At 46.6% G+C, this 18,758-nt stretch overlaps 2 protein-coding genes across 3 annotated transcripts; one reads left to right on the forward strand and one right to left on the reverse strand.

The window, feature by feature from the left end:
• The first annotated feature begins 6,568 nt into the window (after nt 1-6,568).
• LOC123427177 (adenine phosphoribosyltransferase 2-like) lies at nt 6,569-10,691 on the forward strand. Of its 2 annotated transcripts, none has more exons than XM_045111158.1 (7): nt 6,569-6,902; nt 6,996-7,106; nt 8,259-8,351; nt 8,656-8,805; nt 9,613-9,671; nt 10,184-10,266; nt 10,346-10,691. In XM_045111158.1, exons 1-6 carry the CDS (start codon nt 6,764-6,766, stop codon nt 10,238-10,240), a joined length of 609 nt encoding a protein of 202 aa, XP_044967093.1. In that variant the 5' UTR covers nt 6,569-6,763; the 3' UTR covers nt 10,241-10,266; nt 10,346-10,691. The 2 variants fall into 2 exon arrangements, with proteins under 2 accessions (XP_044967093.1, XP_044967092.1); XM_045111157.1 differs by having other exon boundaries at nt 6,570-6,902; nt 10,384-10,691.
• A 635-nt stretch (nt 10,692-11,326) lies between these two features.
• On the reverse strand, nt 11,327-12,185 carry LOC123427179. The gene is made up of 2 exons (XM_045111159.1): nt 11,649-12,185; nt 11,327-11,556 (listed from the first exon to the last, which is right to left on the reverse strand). Exons 1-2 carry the CDS (start codon nt 12,081-12,083, stop codon nt 11,452-11,454), a joined length of 540 nt encoding a protein of 179 aa, XP_044967094.1. The 5' UTR covers nt 12,084-12,185; the 3' UTR covers nt 11,327-11,451.
• Between the last annotated feature and the right edge of the window lie 6,573 nt (nt 12,186-18,758).

The following is an 18,758-nucleotide window of genomic DNA, read 5'->3' on the forward strand; positions in this document are numbered from 1 at the left end:
GCATCCATACACTTATAAGCTCTAGTGCATCCGTCGCGTGGCAATCCCTACTCACTCACATTGATATCTATTGATGGGCATCTCCATAGCCCGTTGATACGCCTAGTTGATGTGAGACTATCTCCTCCTTTTTTGTCTTCTCCACGACCACCATATTCTATTCCACCTATAGTGCTATGTCCATGGCTCACGCTGATGTATTGCGTGAAAGTTGAAAAGGTTTGAGAACACTAAAGTATGAAACAATTGCTTGGCTAAAACCGGGGTTGTGCATGATTTAAATACGTTGTGTGGGGAAGATGGAGCATAACCAGACTATATGATTTTGTAGGGATAACTTTCTTTGGCCATGATATTTTGAGAAGACATGATTGCTTTGTTAGTATGCTTGAAATATTATTGTCTTTATGTCAAATGATAGACTATTGCTTTGAATCACTCGTGTTTTAGTATTCATGCCATGATTAGATTATATGATCAAGATTATGCTAGGTAGCATTCCACATCAAAAATTATCTTTTTTATCATTTACCTACTTGAGGACGAGCAGGAATTAAGCTTGGGGATGCTGATACGTCTCCGTCGTATCTATAATATTTGATTGTTTCATGCCAATATTCTACAACTTTCATATACTTTTGGCAACTTTTTATACTATTTTTGGGACTAACATATTGATCTAGTGCCCAGTGCGAGTTCCTGTTTGTTGCATGTTTTTTGTTTCGTAGAATATCCATACCAAACGAAGTCCAAACGTAATAAAAACTTACGGGGATTTTTTTGGAATATTTATGATTTTTGGGAAAAAGAATCAACGCGAGGCGATGCACGGAGTGCCCACAAACCCTGTCGCCGCGGCCAGGGGGTGGGCCCGCGGCAGGCAGGCTTGTGGCCACTTCTTAAGGCGGTTGGTACCCTTCTTTCGCCGCAAGAAAGATAATATCCGGAAGAAAATCGTGTTAAAATTTCAGCCCAATCGGAGTTACGGATCTCCAGGAATTTAAGAAACGGCGAAACGCAGAATCTGGGAGCGCAAAAACAGAAGGACACAGAGAGAGAGATCCAATCTCGGAGGGGCTCTCGCCCCTCCGCCGCCATGGAGACCATGGACCAGAGGGGAAACCCTTCTCCCATCTAGGGAGGAGGTCAAGGAAGAAGAAGAAGGAGGGGGGCTCTCTCCCCCTCTCTCCTGGCGGCGCCGAAACGCCGCCCTTGACATCATCGTGTGACGGCGATCTACATCAACACCTCCGTCATCTTCACCAACATCTCCATCACCTTCCCCCATCTATATTCAGCGGTCCACTCTCCCGCAACCCGCTGTACCCTCTACTTGAACATGGTGCTTTATGCTACATATTATTATCCAATGATGTGTTGCTATCCTATGATGTTTGAGTAGATTATCGTTGTTCTATCGGTGATTGATGAATTGCTATGATTGGTTTAATTTTCTTATGGTTATGTTGTTGTCCTTTGGTGCCCATCATATGATCGTGCGCGTGGATCACACCATAGGGTTAGTTGTATGTTGATCGGACTATGTATTGGCAGGCTAGAGTGACAGAAGCTTCAAACCTAACATAGAAATTGATAGATATGGGATTGAAGGGGGACCAATATATCTTATTGCTATGGTTGGGTTTTACCTTAACGAACGTTAGTAGTGCGGACGCTTGCTAATAGTTCCAATCATAAGTGTATAGAATTCCAAGTAAGGGATGACATGCTAGCAGAGGCCTCTCCCACATGATACTTGCTATCGATCTAGTAACGTAATCAATTGCTTAGGGACAATTCCGCAACTCCTACCACCACTTTTCCACACTCGTTAGAGACTCGTAGTTGTTTCTTTATCTAACTAGCCCCTAGTTTTATTTACGTGTTCTTTACTTTCTTGCAAGCCTATCCTATCACTCCTACAAAGTACTTCTAGTTTCATACTTGTTCTAGGTAAAGCGAACGTTAAGTGTGCGTAGAGTTGTATCGGTGGTCGATAGGACTTGAGGGAATATTTGTCCTACCTTTAGCTCCTCGTTGGGTTCGACACTCTTACTTATCGAGAAAGGCTACAATTGACCCCCTATACTTGTGGGTTATCACATCCACCATCTCATGACTTGATCTTCATGTCATACATGCTTTTGCTTGATCTAGGAGCCGCATGATAGTTGGGCCTTGCCCTTATTATTGCTACATGACGCGCTAGTTTCATTGCATATCCTGCTACACTGGCAGAGGCATAGATTTGCATACATCATGATAGTTTGCAAACATCATGATAGTTTTCATTATTGAGGAGCACTGGCCGGGGGTTGATTAATTATCCACGGGGTCCCGAAAGTCCCTATGCAATTTTATTAGGTTATTAGGCAAATGTACTACCAAAGTTGGGCCTTGCCAGACCAGTTTTAATCTAAGATGAATTATCAAGGGGGTCCCCATAACAACCCTGATCGTGTTAGGAGCGCTCAATTATGAAATATAACACCGATAGCCGAAAATAGGGTGACAAAGGTGGAACAAAACACCAGGCTAGAAAGGCTCAGCCTTCCACCTTTTGCCAAGTATATAGGTGCATTAAATTAAATAGCATTTAATAGGGTGATATAACAAGAAACCCACGTTATCACATGGAAGCAACGGCACCTGCAACTACCAATGCTATCCAACGGTTAAGCAAGCGGTAACATAGTCAATCTATGGTTTGCTAGGTTGTAGAAGGTTGAAGGTTTCGTGGCAATGTTGAGAGGCTCACATTTAACAGGTGGTAGGCAACAAGACATAACGAGAGAAACGAGACAACTAGCATGGCATTGATAGTAATGGTATCTAGGAAAATGATATTCTTGCCAGAGATCCCGCTTGGAAGAAGAACGACTCCGTAAAGCAAACGAACCGACGTAATCAAACGGGTCCTCACATTCCGACACACTTGCGGAACTCTATCGAGACGAAGCAAACCGGAAACAAGAATCAACAGACAATATTCACCAGGGCACATGCACGACATGATGCACACCCGAATACGATGCATGAACGGATCAATTATGCAAGGCTTGGCATGGCAATTCACATAATCAAACACTACACATTAAGTGAAGCTCAATTTGCAACGCGTTGCATATTGACGAAACTCCACATTTAGTTATTTAGTCCACTCGTGTTTATTTACACTGTAATATTAAATGTTGTTAAACATGGCAAGGGGTGAAGCACAAATTAAACGACCTATCTATGCATTTTAAATGAGGCCGGAAACGACATATAACATCTCTCAACTGACCCCACACATTAACTTTGTAATCTGTCCAGATTTGTCCTAACCACATTTTATATTTGTTAAACAACAAAACAAAGTGGCTCACGTGATTCTACTAGTCGTTCAAGTCCATTTACATATATGGCTCATTTTCAACGGAGCTACGGTTAAATAAGTACGAACTAAACAGTTTTAACACGCCGACGTACAAACCAATGCAAACAGCGAGGTAACACTTCTAAATATGCATGAGAGTTGGAAAATATTAATCTACGCAAAATTCTGTATGTTTTACATATCTAACTTGTTTTGTCCGATGCAAGGATTAAAAGTTACGGGCGTTTTAAAAATATGCTTTTTCGGAAATTAATTAAATTCGCACGCTGAATTAAATACTCGGGCCGAATCTGGTACTATGGGCTGAACGGAGCGGCGCATGATTGCTATAATGCGCTGGAGGCGAGGTATAACCAAGGCTCACCAAAGACCACTTGGGCCGGCTCGGTGCAGCACGCCGGGGAAGGCCGAAGGGTGGGCTGGGCCGCTCGGGAGGCACGGTGCAGGCCGGTGAGTTGCGCTCGGTTGGGCCTGGTGCAGTAGGCCGACCCACATGCTCTAGCGAGCGGCAGCTGCCTGCTTCGTCCTCCCGATGTGCGGACGAGTCGGCACCGTGGCGGGTCAACGCGACGCTAGGCGGAGCTCGACGACTACAAACGATGACGCGCCGCGTGAGGGCGGCCGGGAACCGGCGGATCCGTGGCGGGACGGTTGAGGCTCACCGTATCCATGGCCGGATCTGAACGAATGGCGGCGAAGGCGCGAGGACTTCGGGCGACGGCTCCGGCTAGCCATGAAGGGGCTCGGGGCCGGCGAGGTTCGGGGCTGACGCTCCGGAGGAGGAGGGAGCCGGCGGCTGGCTGCGGCGGGCCGACGGTAGAAGCGGCGGCGCGGGAGCCCGGCATGGGCCTGCCCCGGGAGCTGCGGGATAGAGCTCGGGGAAGCCGCAACTAGAGGTTGTGTGGGGCTGAGCAGGGCGGTGGCCGGTGATCCGGGCCTTGCGGGCCGACGGCTGGAGGGAGGAGAAGCTGAGGAGGTGGGTGGCGGTCGGCTAGGGTTAGGGCATGGTAATCGAGGAGGAGAGAGGATTTGCTGTCTATTTAAAGACAAGGGGTTAGGCTTAGGGTTTTTGCTCCGTTTTCGAGCCGTTGGATTGTGATCCGATGGTCCAAAACGGAGGGGTGGCTAGGTGGGTGGTGTTGGGCTGTGTAGAATAGGTTATGTGGGAAGAGAGGGAATGTTGCCGCCCGTGACAAGAGAGTTTTAAACAACGAAAAACCGTTCGCCGATAATGAGATGACGGTACCGCTACGGTCGACCGTTCGGGTATCAAACAAACTGCGATTGCGACAAAATTTGATAGACGGTCTACCTACAATATATTAAGACCGCATGCCAAATTTCAATCCAATCCGAGGATATTTTTCGGACACCTTTAAAAACAATATCTTATCGATGCCGCGGGTGCGTGTGTGTGAGGTTGATCTAAAAATGGTCAACGACAAAAACGGATAGAGCCGGCAACTAATAACGGATGTAGTTTTGTAAACTGGCGGCACAGGAGTGCCGATGCAATGCAGATGATGCGCATAATGTGATGATGAATGCGACAGACAATCTAATCGCACGACGACAACAAAATAAGAGGGGAATCTTCTGAAGTATCGGTCTCGGGATGTCACACTATGCGAGGCACGTCGTCAATTTAAAGTGATCGGCTTGTCTAGAGGGCGCCTAGCGGGCATATGCATCAGCAATGGCGCATTATTTGAAGATCAATCCGCTCGAGATCGCCTCCAATTTTTATACTATGAAATCTTTTGTACTATATTTTATAAAAAATTGGCATCCACTCTAATTTTTTTTCCCTTTGGTATCAAACACTCAACGTTGATCATATATAGGATTCAAATGATCATGTCACTTCAATCCTATATTTTTTCTATTCCTGCGTTTCCAAAATCCTACGAATCAAAGAGAGGCCCTGAAACTTGCAGGGAGAGCGAGCGATCTCCCGTGGCCGGAACGGCCAAACCCGCACCGAGTCACGCACGGGTGACCATTCACGAATCGGGAGAGGTTGGCCACTGTCCAGTGAGCGAGGCGAGCCCTCCTCTATGCAAACGCGACACAGTGAGTAGGTGGCTCTCTTTAAGAAAAATTGATCTGGCAATGAAGTGTGTGTTCTGAATGCTTCTCCCACGAATGAGAGATGGGTGGATGGCTATATATAGGCAACATACAAAATCCAACCGTTACACCTAAAGTGGCCAACTCGATGACACCGAAGTCATAAACTCGATGGTATCGATTTGCACTAAAGGCATCAACTTTTGAATCTCGGTGGAACCGATATACACAACCCGGTGGCACCGAAAATATGGCTAACGGTGAGACGACACAACTCGGTGACACCGATACTCAAACTCTGAAATTCCGATTTTGTGTATCGAGGCACCGGAATGTTGGTCACCCAAACTCGGTAGCACCAATATGGTTTCAGTTGCACCGATTTGATGAGAATGACTAGGGTTGTGTGTGGGATGAAACTCGGTTGTGTCGAAATGGGAAACTTGATGGCACCGATTTTGAGTATGTGGTTTTGGACAGAATAATTATGTGGAAAAAATGATTGAGTATTTTGGTGGCTAACTTTGATCACTTGAACAACTAGTTTATTTTAATACCTCAATCCCTTTTAATAGTATTGACTTTTTTATGAACTCAAAAATGATTTCTTACAAATATAAAATGAAGAGTCTTCCGTCTTGAAGCTTGAGCCAATTCTGTTCATTTCTTGCATCAAGGGGAATCTCCACATTAGTCTTTAACCAAAGCATATTTTGATTTTTTCTGAAATATGGTTGGATAAACATATTAGTCCAATTATGCATATTTTGTAATCAATTATTAAAACCATCGTAGAGAGCAATTGATAATCTTACAGGATTCAAATGATCATGTCACTTCAATCCTATTTTTTTCTTCTCTTCCTGCGTTTTCGAAACCCTAGGAATCAAAAAGAGGCCCTGAAAACTTGCAGGGAGAGCGAGCGATCTCCCGTGGCCGGAACGGCCAAACCCGCACCGAGTCACGCACCGGTGACCATTCACGAATCGGGGGAGGTTGGCCACTGTCCAGTGAGCGAGGCGAGCCCTCCTTCTCTATGCAAACACAGCGCAGGTGGTCCTGGCTACCGGCCGGTTTCCAAGGATAATAAAAACTACCCCCCTACTCTCTCGCTCTGCCTCCGGGCTACGTCCACCCGGCGCCTCCCTCCGTCTCCTCTCCTCTCCTCGTGTTTATTTATACACGCACACGCACACCTTTCTCCCTGGTAGCCTAGCCACCACTACTGCAAGCGATAGCCGAGGAAGGAAGATCAAACGACCAAGCAAAGCAACCAACCAACCAACGAGCGAGCGAGCGAGCGAGATCACGGGCATGGGGGAGCAGGACACCAGCGGCAGCAGCATGGTGGAGGCGCGGGCGCCGGCCAAGAAGAGCGGCAGCGGCCACGCCGACCCGCGCCTCCAGGGCATTTCCGACGCCATCCGCGTCGTCCCGCACTTCCCCAAGCCAGGTCCGTCCGTCCGTCGGTCTCCGCTTGAAACCGTTTTCAGCTAACCAGGAGCAGCACTAGTTGCCTGACGCTGGTGCGCGGCGCGGCATGCAGAGATCATGTTCAACGACATCACGGCGCTGCTGCTGCGGCCGGGCGTGTTCAAGGACGCCGTCGACATGTTCGTGGAGCGCTACCGCGGCATGGGCATCGCGGCCGTCGCAGGTGAGAAACCATCCTTATCCGACCCATCGGCCCGCGCCCGCGCCCGCTGGTCAATCAGTCAGTCATGCAGCGCAGGAGCCATGTGCCGTCCACGCACGCGCGCGCGCTCTGGTGCCGGCCCGTGCGTCTTTCTTTAATGCCGCTGGGGCTGTTCTGAAACATACCGGCCTGCTACTGCTCCTACTACTACTTGCTTCCCTTCTTTGGGGGCAGATAATTCCTGCTCCCTTTGTCTCCCCCGCGCTCTGTCGTTGATCAGGTCACCACCACCGCACCACATTACAAATTACCAGTACGGCTAAACTTGTACCCCCTCCCTCCATCTGTAGTGATCTAAAAGATCGTATATTTACTAGTTTTACGGAGGAAGTACGTAGCAACTCTTATTTTTTTCATCAGATACGAACAGAACCGTGGAGTACTAGCACTAGAGAACAGTAGGCGCAGTACTAGGTAGTAGCAACAGTATTGGTACGCACACACGTATGCGTCTTCCTCATCAGTTCACCGCCTGGTCTGGTCCAGGTTCCAGAGAGCAGAGCAATTAAACCCAGGGGCCAATGCCGCCACCGGTGGGAGGAAGGAAGAGGAGGAAGAAGAGTCGTCCATGGATGGAACCGAAGCCAATTTGCAGGCGCATGTGGGAGGTGTCCTTGCGCTGTCGTCGCATGGTCCCTGAAGCCGATCGAACGGACGAACGAACGCCAGCGCGCGCCGGCCGGCCCCCGTCGCGCCACTTGTACGTGCTCAATGCCCGGGTCACAGGGGGCGTGCATGTAGACGGCGGGCGATTGGGGGGAGACGAGGTCACGCCGGGGACCGGCGTGATCACCTGATCGGACGGCCGCGGTCGATCGCGCACATGCGGTGTCGTCCCGTCTGGTCCTCTCCTCGCGTACCTACTATACCTCTGGGCTCTGCTAGTACTACAAGAGCACAGCGATCTGGTTAGGTTAACGCCGCTGTTTGCTCGCTCGCCCGGCGCGCCTGGCTTATGTCAGCACCTAATGCCGCCGTGACGTTGTTGCGTACACGTACCCTAGCCATGCTATCTACTTACGTATACGCTGAATGAATGATGACCTTCGTGCCTCTCTGACTGACCTATTCGTGTTATATTATATGGCTGACATCTTGTGCTGCTGCTACTAGGCATTGAGGCGAGAGGGTTCATATTTGGCCCGGCGATTGCGCTGGCCATCGGAGCCAAATTCATACCGCTGCGCAAACCCGGGAAGCTCCCAGGTAACACTGTAATCTCCACCCTGCACTTCCACATCATCCCCATCTTCTCAGCTGTGACGGGGATGATCCGACATGTGCTTAGAATCAAGTGCTCTACTGCGACTACAGTACTGATGCATACTGAATCCTCGAGCACATTAACCACCTACCTACATCCTGAACATGTCATTTTTCCTGAATTTTCTCTACATCCTCTGAGTAGACTGAGCTGCAGTTTACTGTATTTTCTCCAAAAGAAAAAAAAAAGAAAACAGTCGTTAGTGGTTTACAAAATGTGCTAATTTCGCTCTACAAAATAACGAAGGCGAGGTGATTTCCGAGACTTATACGCTTGAGTACGGGACGGATTGCTTGGAGATGCATGTTGGCGCCGTCGAACCTGGCGAGCGTGTGGTGGTGGTTGATGATCTGGTTGCAACCGGTGGAACACTTTCTGCAGCTATAAAACTTCTTGGTGAGTCTCTCCCTCTTCTTCTCTCTAAGATTGGTGCACATGCAGATGGAATGTGAATAATTCTTGCATGGAGCTTCTGCTACACCAGCACTCTAGTAGTCCAGTAAATAAATATAACGGGGATAAGTAAGTCAAAGGATGTGTGATGCTGATATGGAATAATCTCTGATAGTCTTGCCAAAAAAGACGCATCGAGTATCATGCAGTGTAGCCACTTAAGCATCTCAACATCTTAGTGATAAGTGACAACATGTAGTAGAGTAGAGGACCATCATGTTTTATTGACAAGAAGCAAAGTTTGCCCGTGAGTGTGACAAATTCCTGTTTGAAAGATAAGCCCTATATACGGGGGTAGCTACTAGCTAATTACATAAAGGTGTGGCTTTGATGCGACTGGACTAATAATTTCCTTCTTTTTCATGCTACCAAGAGGAAACTTTGTACTACCCCCGTCCCGGTGTATAAGTCATTTGCTTAGTTCTAGGTCGATAATTTAACTATCTAAATATGTATCATATGTAATAAAAAATATATATTTAGAAACTACATCCGTGTAAAAATCTAGTGATATACTTTTCATGACATATAACACATATTTAATTCCTTAAATCGGTGACCTAGAACTACGCTAATGACTTATAGACCGGGACGGAGGGAGTAGATAAGTATCGAGCATTCACGTCACAGAGAAAACGAGGAGTTCTAATTACATGTCTCGCTCAATCATATGAATATATCATGAGCTAACAACATGAAAATGTCTTTTGACTAATCTTTTCATGATTGGTGCAATTATTTGCATTCCAGAACGTGCCGCAGCTGATGTTGTTGAGTGTGCATGCCTCATTGGACTCCCCAAGTTTAAGGTACGCAAGGGCTAAGGTGAAACAACCCTAGCTAACAAATTTACTACTACAAGTATTGCACTACTATGCGACTTGGACAGATGAATTGAGAAAGCAATGAACAAAATAAGCACTGAGCTGACAGGTTACTAAACTTACCTGTGACCAACTTATCTAGAAGAATCCTAATTTGCAAACCCTACTAGGACTTCCCTATTTTACTTACAGGAACACATCAACCTAGGCTTATATGTTCTCCTCTATGAACATACTTGCTGTAAATTGAACATATCAGGGATTGTGAGAAAAAATGGAAGCTTGAGTTTGGAAAATATACCACAAATAGAAACACTACATGCATACATTTTCCCCCGACAATGGAAGCTTTTCGTTGATTTTATCATCGCATCAAGAATATAGACATCAATCAAATATTTAACACATGGAAAATACATATTTCTAAGAGTGGCAAATGTATTTAATACCATGATATTTATTTTGGAATGGAGGGAGTAACTTTGTGTATTCTGCAGGATTTCTACAAGCTCGATGGAAAGCCAGTTTACATACTGGTGGAGTCCCGCAAATAAAAAATGAAATGATGATGATTGATCAGGCAAGTGTTTATAGTCTGATTGTTGAAATATCTGTCAGTAGTTTTTGTTAATGTTTTTCCAACATATTTTGCAACACAGCGAGGCCTGAACTAATTCTGGCCTTGTTTCTTCGTCAGAGAAAGGATGACAGCTTCATTCATTTGCAAGGGCGCGCACGGTGGATGTGCATTGATAAGTCTGCAGTACACTGTTAGGGGCAGCTGCTATTGCTAAGTGTCTTGATGGAGAGTGTGAGATAGATGAGATGTAGTCTTCCTAGCACTAGTTTTTCCAGTAGTAGAGTATTTGATGAGAGCTTTGTAGTTATTTCTGTCGGGAATCACCGCTGTTAGCCGCAAAGAAAAGAACCATCCTGTTGTTCAGGTTCTTTTATGAGATTTTTGTGTGTGCATCTAAGCATTAATTTATTCCATTGTCTCTAAAATTGAAGCATCGGTAGTTTCTGAACAAGAAAGTTACATCGGTAGTTTCTGAACTTAAGCTATGAAAATAGAACAGCCTGGTTGGTTCAGGAGGTTTGATCAGTTTTCCTGAGCAAAATCTTGCCACGATACCGATCTTGGCACACCGGCGGAGCACGGGAGCTGCTGCTGGGACGCCGATCTCAGAATGCCGGAGCCGGAAGGACGCGCGAACTGCTGCTGCGATGTCGACCTCGGCATGTGGCCCGAGGAGAGCAGCGGGGAGCTCGCCGTGTGGGGGTCAGCGAACTGCTGGCACGAGACCGACCTGGGCATACCGCCGGCGCGGTGGAGCCTGCACCGGAAGGAGCCAGGGTGCTCGGTTGGCGAGCAGATGCAGTGCCCCTTCGCCTTGGCTGGCACCTTGGCCGCCGTGGCGGCGATCTTGGAAGCCATCTTCAGAGCCCCGGTTGAAAGTTGAAACTGTCGGGTGATCCGGCGCGTTTTGTTTGTTTTAGTTGCGATTCCCGCGGGCTATTTGTAACGGAATTGCAGGGTGGATTTCGACTCGGATTCAGGTTCGTTACGATTCCATCAGAAACCTGATGATCGGTTGCAAACTGAAACTAACTGACGGAAAAATAGGACGCACACTGAATAGAGAAACTGGCGATAGTTTACTACTACACATGACAGGCAACTTACAAACACGCTCGAACTCATCAATAATCAAACATAAGAACAAGGAAGTTGCGGGCGCGATCGATCAATCGATGGGTGGATTCAGAGCATTGGAAGCATCGTCTGGAGCAGGGGAGCCGGCCGGGACCGGCGGTGCCGCGCCTTGAACTTCCTGATGGCCGCTGTGAGCACCCTCCTCCACCCCTCCTGAACAACCCAAGCCAACAGAAACCTCGTAACCCAATGGAAGATTCGGAGAGCGAGCTCAAGCTCGGAGGGGTTCATGTGCAGGGAACTACCTTGGTGGGGGCGGGCGATGGCAGCGGCGGCGACAAATCCAGCTTCTTCGCCCTGCCCGTCTCGTGGAGGTCGAGGAACGAGCCGTCCCGCCGCAGCCGCCGGCGCCGCCACCTCGACCTGCCGCCGCCTCCGGCGGCAGCGTCCTTGAGCCTGCTCCCGGCCCTCGCCCGGCGCCTCAGCTTGGCGATGAGGAAGTCCCTGGAACCGGCTCCGCCGGAGGCCGGCGACTCGCTCGGGATCTTGTTGATCGGGGACCAGATGCCGCTCTGGCAGTAGTCGAAGTCGTAGGCGGAGGAGTCGGGGAACTTGCCGAGGAGGCCCCGCGACATTGACTGCTCCAGGTACTCCACCGTCACCACGCGCTCCACCACCATCACCGCGGTGGATGGGTTGCCGTTGTCGCCGCCGGCGTCTGCCTCGGCCTTGCTGTTCATCTTGGCTCAGGGCTCGAGGAAGTGCTTGGAGTTGAGAAGGAGCAGAGGGAATGGAGAGCGTGGTGATCGGAGGAAGGGAGGGAAATGGGTGGGAAATGGAGGAGATCAGTGGAAGTGACCGTTGTGGTGTCTGGGCGGGCACTCGACCGTTGGGATCTGGAGGGTTCGTGGCACTGGTAAGTGGGGTCTGGAACTGCCTGCACCAAAGCTGATGCGTACGTCAAATATTTGTGAGGGATTCAAAAATGCTAAACATACAAAGAGTTACATAAAGTTACACGCTGATTAGGATTGTTTCTTCCTAACTAACCACTCATCCCCTGATTTTTAAGAGGGTGAGGCCCTCATCTCCCTTAATCTCCAATCAAAATCCGCCTGTTTGTAAAACCTATGTAGAGTTATGTATGTGTAGCATGGCTCGTGAGGGATTGGGGCGAAGTATTTCTGTTCTTTCTCCGTATGCAAATCATAATGGGAAACTCTTTGTATCATAGTCTGGTAAGATTTCAACGTCAGACCAGTCGAACGTCGTTGATCTTCTTCAAATCTGATGCTAGGGAGTAGTCTTGCTTTTGTAAATAATGAAATAAATTAAATCACCCCGTAACTTCCGCGCGTACCCCAGATTCCAATCGGGACACATATTTTCCTCCATCCTGAGCTCACCTCTCGGTCCTCGCCAGATCCCCTTTCCCCTGCTTCGCCACCTGCATCTCCTACTCTCCTCTTCGTCCTCGTCGAGCAGCACAGAGAGCTCACCAGCCAGTTCCGCTCCCCTGCTCCTCCTTCTCTCATCGTACCGTCGCGCACATATGTGGTCACGACGCCCTCCACTACCATGCGGCAAGCAAACATGGTCGGGGAGGCTGACTAGCGGCGACATGCGCGGGTGGCAGGTACATCAGGCACCGAGGAAACTGCATAGCGACTTGTACGTGATTGCAATTGCGGGTTGCATCGTGCAGCCGTTCTTCTCCGTGTTGACGGTGCGGGAACTCACGCAACTAATGATAGGAAACTACGCCTTGCATCTAGTTTCTTGTCAATTTTACTGTAAGCAATGAATACTCTTATTTGGAACGATTCTATCATCCTCAGATTATGTTTATTCTTGTGAAACAATGTTACTTGACTAATTGGTTGCATCAGGGCCCTCACTTTGTTAATAATCTTGTTTTAGCAGACAATGCAGCCAACAAGTGACGCGGTTTCTTGATCTCTCATGCCCCCTCGCCGCCCTGGGCTCTGTCATAATCATGCTTCCAGTTAACACGAATTATGTTCTGAACATAGTATCTTCATGCTTCTTATCCATGGTGATTTTAAATTATAATACATATGCTACTTCGTGGGAGAGTATGCTTCCATAGATAGACAAACCTCACTGAAATTTGTATGTAGGTGACACCAAACATGCATCCCTATGTTGCCGCAAACTTAGTTCGTTTCTATGTTCGATATTCTATACCTCAAAAGAGAAGCCAGATTCATATACTGTACATATTTCATGCTTTCAGCGAGCTTCTGAATCTATCTTCTTTTGTTTATGTAGTTTGCTTCCATCTTTTTTCCAATGTCGAATACTCAGTCATACATATCTGCATTGTGTGTGTCCTAAAGTTGCAGCATGGTACCATCCAATCTTATATTTGTTTAGCTTCATAAATTTTCTTCGACCACTACCAAGCATGTTTCATTCTTTCTCGCTTTTTTATTCCAACGGCCTTGCTTCCGTTGGTTTCTATGTATGCTTCTGTTGAATAGATGTTTTGTTGCTTGCAGTGATATCTTCCTTACCTGACATGTTTTTATGGTTCAAGTGTTTATTTTGCTGGTAATTAAATTGCGCTTCTACCACTATCAATGTGTGCTTGTTTTATTTCTTGCACATTTCCTTGTCTTCTCATCTATTTCAAATATTTTCCACAATATTTCATTATTTCTTGCATATATTTTTATGGTTTCCAATTTCGACGGCAACCGCTGTGAGTATCGGCTTCCATTAATTATCATCATGGATAATCCTATGTTTTTGACAATAAGGCTAAGATTGTTGTTCACATACCCACTGCATGCAACTACGCTTCATGGTTTATTAACACCTGTATATCTGTTATGGTGAGATTTTGCATCGACCACTGTCATTCTATGTTTCTTATTGTACATACATATTCTCTGGAACTATGAGTGTTTCAACCACTTCGAGCCATAGTTTCTTGTAGATTTTGTTGTACTAACGTTTTTGTTATCAAAATACATTCCATTGTAAATGCAGGCTTTCTTGCTTCTGAATATTGTCTGCTTATCGATACTTTTAGACACCCGACTTCAGGCATGCTTCTTGTTTCTACACAATGCCAATGAGGCTATGTTGACGTAGAGCATGGTGAACGGGACCTCACACTGCTATTCACCAACGACTATTGTGTTTGCGAGAGGGAGCTTATGGTGTGTATAGTGTTTTTATTGATGAGCCCATTTAGTGCGACGACGATTGGGTGAAAACCGAAGTAGTGTCATTGTAATATTATTCCATGTTTATCAAATAGAAGAGTTGTAATTTTTTGTTCATACCAGTGGTTTTGTTTTAATTCGTTGTGCTTCTTTTGCTTCCGAACTGTTATTTTTTCTATTACTATGTTCCATCAAACTACAAAAGGGTGCTTCCTTACATCTATAGAGAGTTTGTTCCTATTATATACACAAGGAAATGATGCTTCCGTGCACCGGAAGAATGCTTCTGTGGTATGCAATCATGTTGCCATCCACAGAGAAACACATCTTAAAAATATCATAAATAGTTGCTGAATATGATTGTGACAAATAATTGTACTTTTCTAAATTATTTCCTCATAAAAATGGGATTTGACATCATTCCCAAAATGATGCTTCGATGCATCAAGAAGAATGGTTCCATTGCATAAAAATTATTGTACGATCAGTAAAAAAATACATCTAAAAATTATCATAATTAACTGCGAGATTTTGCTGTGAGAAATAATCATACTTCCAAAATTATTAAGCAGTTTTAGGAAGCAAATAAAAAAAATTGAGAAGCAACAATCTTGTTTAGGAAGCATTGGTCCTCACCAATGGAAACAAATAAGATAGCTAGTTAACCATCCCTAAATTTGAGGAGAAATTATTGGGGAAAAATAGAAATAAATAATAATCACAATTAATGCCAAATCCTGCATGCAAACTGACTCACGCAAGGCAGTTCTGCTAAAGAATTGGACGATGAGCGTTCTTCCAATCCGATGGCCACAAACTAGTGTGATAGGTAGCAAATGGTAGTAGTCTGATGCCTAGCGGCTTCCAATCATAATCATATCTGATATTTTCTTAGTTCAACTTGTTGGAGGAATGGATGTATAAATTCAACATTTGATTTTAAATTCTCATGAAGACGAATTTCGGTTCATATTTATTCTTAAGGACTATGCTTTCTTTGTACTCACTCATTTATTAAGGAATAGCCTTGATGCGTAACCCAGAATTAAAATCCTAATATATTCATACTTAAAAATGTATGTGCATCCCTAGTTGATGCGGAGGCCGGGGAAGTGAATTCTCCCTCAATTTTAGCCTCAACAATAATAGGAACCTAATTTCTTTTCGGCACCGGCCCCCGCATCGCTCGCGTAGGGCGGCTCGGGCGGCGACTCCTTCCATGTCGGCCGCGGCCACCCCAGCCCCCTCCTCTCCTCGCCGTCGCCGGCTTTAGCCACCGGGGCAAAGTCCTAGTGTGGTGTCGGCGGCGCCGGGGTAGCATCCGCCTTCATAGTTTTCTTCAAGCCTCCAAGCACCTTTGTCACATATGTCCATGGCGGCTGCTCCCACGCCGGTGCACCTGCTCGCGGCCTTCATGGCTACTCCTCCTCGGTTGCTCGTTTGCTTCACGTTGACGGCTCCTTGGTGTGGCTCCACCGACACGGTGACCATGGATCCATGAGGATTTGGTCTCGTGCACCGGCTGCCTTGGCCTCATATTGACCGGTGTGACGTCACCGGGTCACGCCGATGGTGACTCGGGTTGGCTCCTTGTTAACCAGTGCTTGCGGCGGCAACCTGGATCTGGTGGGAATGAAGACGGACGGCGCGTTGCGCGTGCGCTAGGACAACGAGGTCCTGGCAGTCAGCGGTGAGGCTCGAAGGGGTTGATTGGGTATGAGAGACGAATTTAACCAGGTTCAGCCCCTCCAATGGAGGTAAAAGCCTACGTCCTGCTTTGATGTCTATATTGATGGAGATCTCGATTACAAGGATGCGATATCGCTAACCTAGCTCTCGAGGGTTTCTTACTTGATCCCTCTGGCTCGAGGGCTCTCCTTTATATATATAGGTAGAGGCCTCGAGTTTACAACAGAGTCCGGATGGAATAAGCACCCATGACTCACTATAATTCTACTTCATTTTTCTTTCCACGTTAGCAAAGTTTCTCGCGTCTCCTCCCTTTTGGGCCTTGAGTCGCCGTCTTCTGGTGTTGGACCGCCAGGTGGCTTATTGGATAAATCTTTGAGCCCATATTCTTGTCTCTTCTTATGGTTTGACCCGGCCACATAAGCCGGGTGAAATCTGGGGTTATGTCGTCGACATTAGGTTCCAGGTTGACTTGAACTCGTTCACGTCAATCTTCCTTTCTTCAAAAAATGAGCCGGCAATTTTCGCTTTTTTACATGTGAAATAAAAACTTGGACCCGCGTTAAAAATCACGTCGGGTTATTTCTTCTTCTGTGAAACTTAACGCGCCTTCTCAGCCTACATTGATTTGACGTCACGAGAATGACTGTTGTTGTCCTGGTCATCATAGCGATTTTTTTTGAAAACAACACTAAATCCGGTCTGATGGGAAAATCTAGGCGCAAACCCAGCCGCTCATTTCCTGCGACTGTTCCATTTCAGTCCCCCCTTTCCTTATAAATAGGCGGGAGACCCCCTGTGCCATCATTTCCATCTTCTTCTTCCTCTCGCTATCCTCCATTACTGCGTGTGTCAGGTCCTCGACACCGACGACCAAACCCTTTTGTGCGCATCGCCCGTGCATCAGACCTTCTTTGTCTTCACTCGACTACATACGGTCGCCCTTTTTCTCCTTCAACAGGAAACGGGTACGTATTTTTTTGTGAGTAGATTTATGAGCATGTTCTACCGATGTTCATTCTATGTTTAGTAGATTTCCTGAAAAAACATCCTGTAGATCCACAAATCTCTCGTCTTTGGTACATTCACTTGTATGACGTAGCCTTCTCACGCATTTTTACCGATTAGGTCTAAAATGAGCCACCTTAGGAGAAGCTTTGTACAAACGCTGCAAACTTTCGGTCACTCCGCCATTTTAGAGCATATATTTCTCCTATTTTCCGTTTAAACTTAGATTCATCACGAGAGGTGTCACTTGCCGCAACCTGTTTGTGGATAGTTTTCCGCTAAGTCCCCCGCGAAACCTTTTTTCAAAGAATCCTTCATTTGTTGGTGCCGGCTTAAATACCCGGTTATGGCTTTGACCGGCTCTAGAACATTGCCTTGTAATAGTTATTGATGACTTGAACACTCTTTGAGCCAAAAATCAATTGGCTGCTAGTATCTCATGCTTAGCTTATTCCTGTTTATTATTTTTTATAGCTGTTTCGAACCATCCAGTGCCCCCAAGAACTCCAAGGCTTGCAGCCGGGCCAGGTCCTGAGAGTCCAAGTTTACCTTGGACAACCATGTGAGTCAAGGATTTTTGCCGCCTCGGAAAGAGATAAGCTGTCGGGCTCCTAAAGAAGAAACTTATGCACAACCTCGGCAAGGGAAAGTTGAATTTTTTGCTTATCCTTTGTGAAGAGGTTTCGACCTCCCGGCTCAAAATTCTTTGGGGACCTTCTGCACTTCTTCGATCTGAGGCCTCAAGATATTGCCCCTAATTCAATAACCAATATATGCTAGTTTCAAGTCCTGTGCGAGGTGTATCTCCAAATCGAGCCGTCAGTGACTCTATTCATGAAGTTTTTCTTTGCCAACCACCGCATTGAAGTACAAAAGGTCCTTCTTGTGAACTTGACGAAATCTCCTTTCAGAAAAGGAAAACAATCTGCTCCCTGAATCAAAATTGGCGAGTCATCCGAAAGGATGGAATAAGATCTGGTTTTACTGCAAGAACACCGCTCCCGCAGATGAAAATCCATTGTCGGGTTACAAATTAGAGAGGATCAGTAACAACGTGGTGCTCCCGGGTTGGCCAACAAAGGAGGAGAGGGATGCAATGGCCCCTGTTCGCACAAAGCTGAGGGCCTTGGTTTCCCATGGTCTTATTAGGATTGTTTTGATCCGCTGCTAGTTAAAGTGGTGAATCCAACCCGTCAGCGTAAGGCCCGACTTAATGTGTGAATACTCAGGTGACTCATCTGACGTCCAACGCTTCTCCACTGAGGATCTATGTGATGACGCTCTTAACAAAGAGATGAAGAAATTCCTTTCTCACCCAAAAGAGAGATGCAGTATTACCGGCTTAGGACCATACCGCCTTTGTTACTGATCTCTTCTTGTTTTAGATATATTTTGTTCCTTGACCCGCCATCTTTGTCATGCTCTTCTTGCTTTGCAGGAGAATTCTAACTTTTGGAAAGTCACACCCACATGCCTGCTTCTTCCATGGCAAAGGGAATAATTCGACTCGTGAGGACCCGGCTC

The sequence above is a fragment of the Hordeum vulgare genome, chromosome 2H (assembly GCF_904849725.1).
Source record: "Hordeum vulgare subsp. vulgare chromosome 2H, MorexV3_pseudomolecules_assembly, whole genome shotgun sequence".
Lineage (NCBI taxonomy): Eukaryota > Viridiplantae > Streptophyta > Magnoliopsida > Poales > Poaceae > Hordeum > Hordeum vulgare.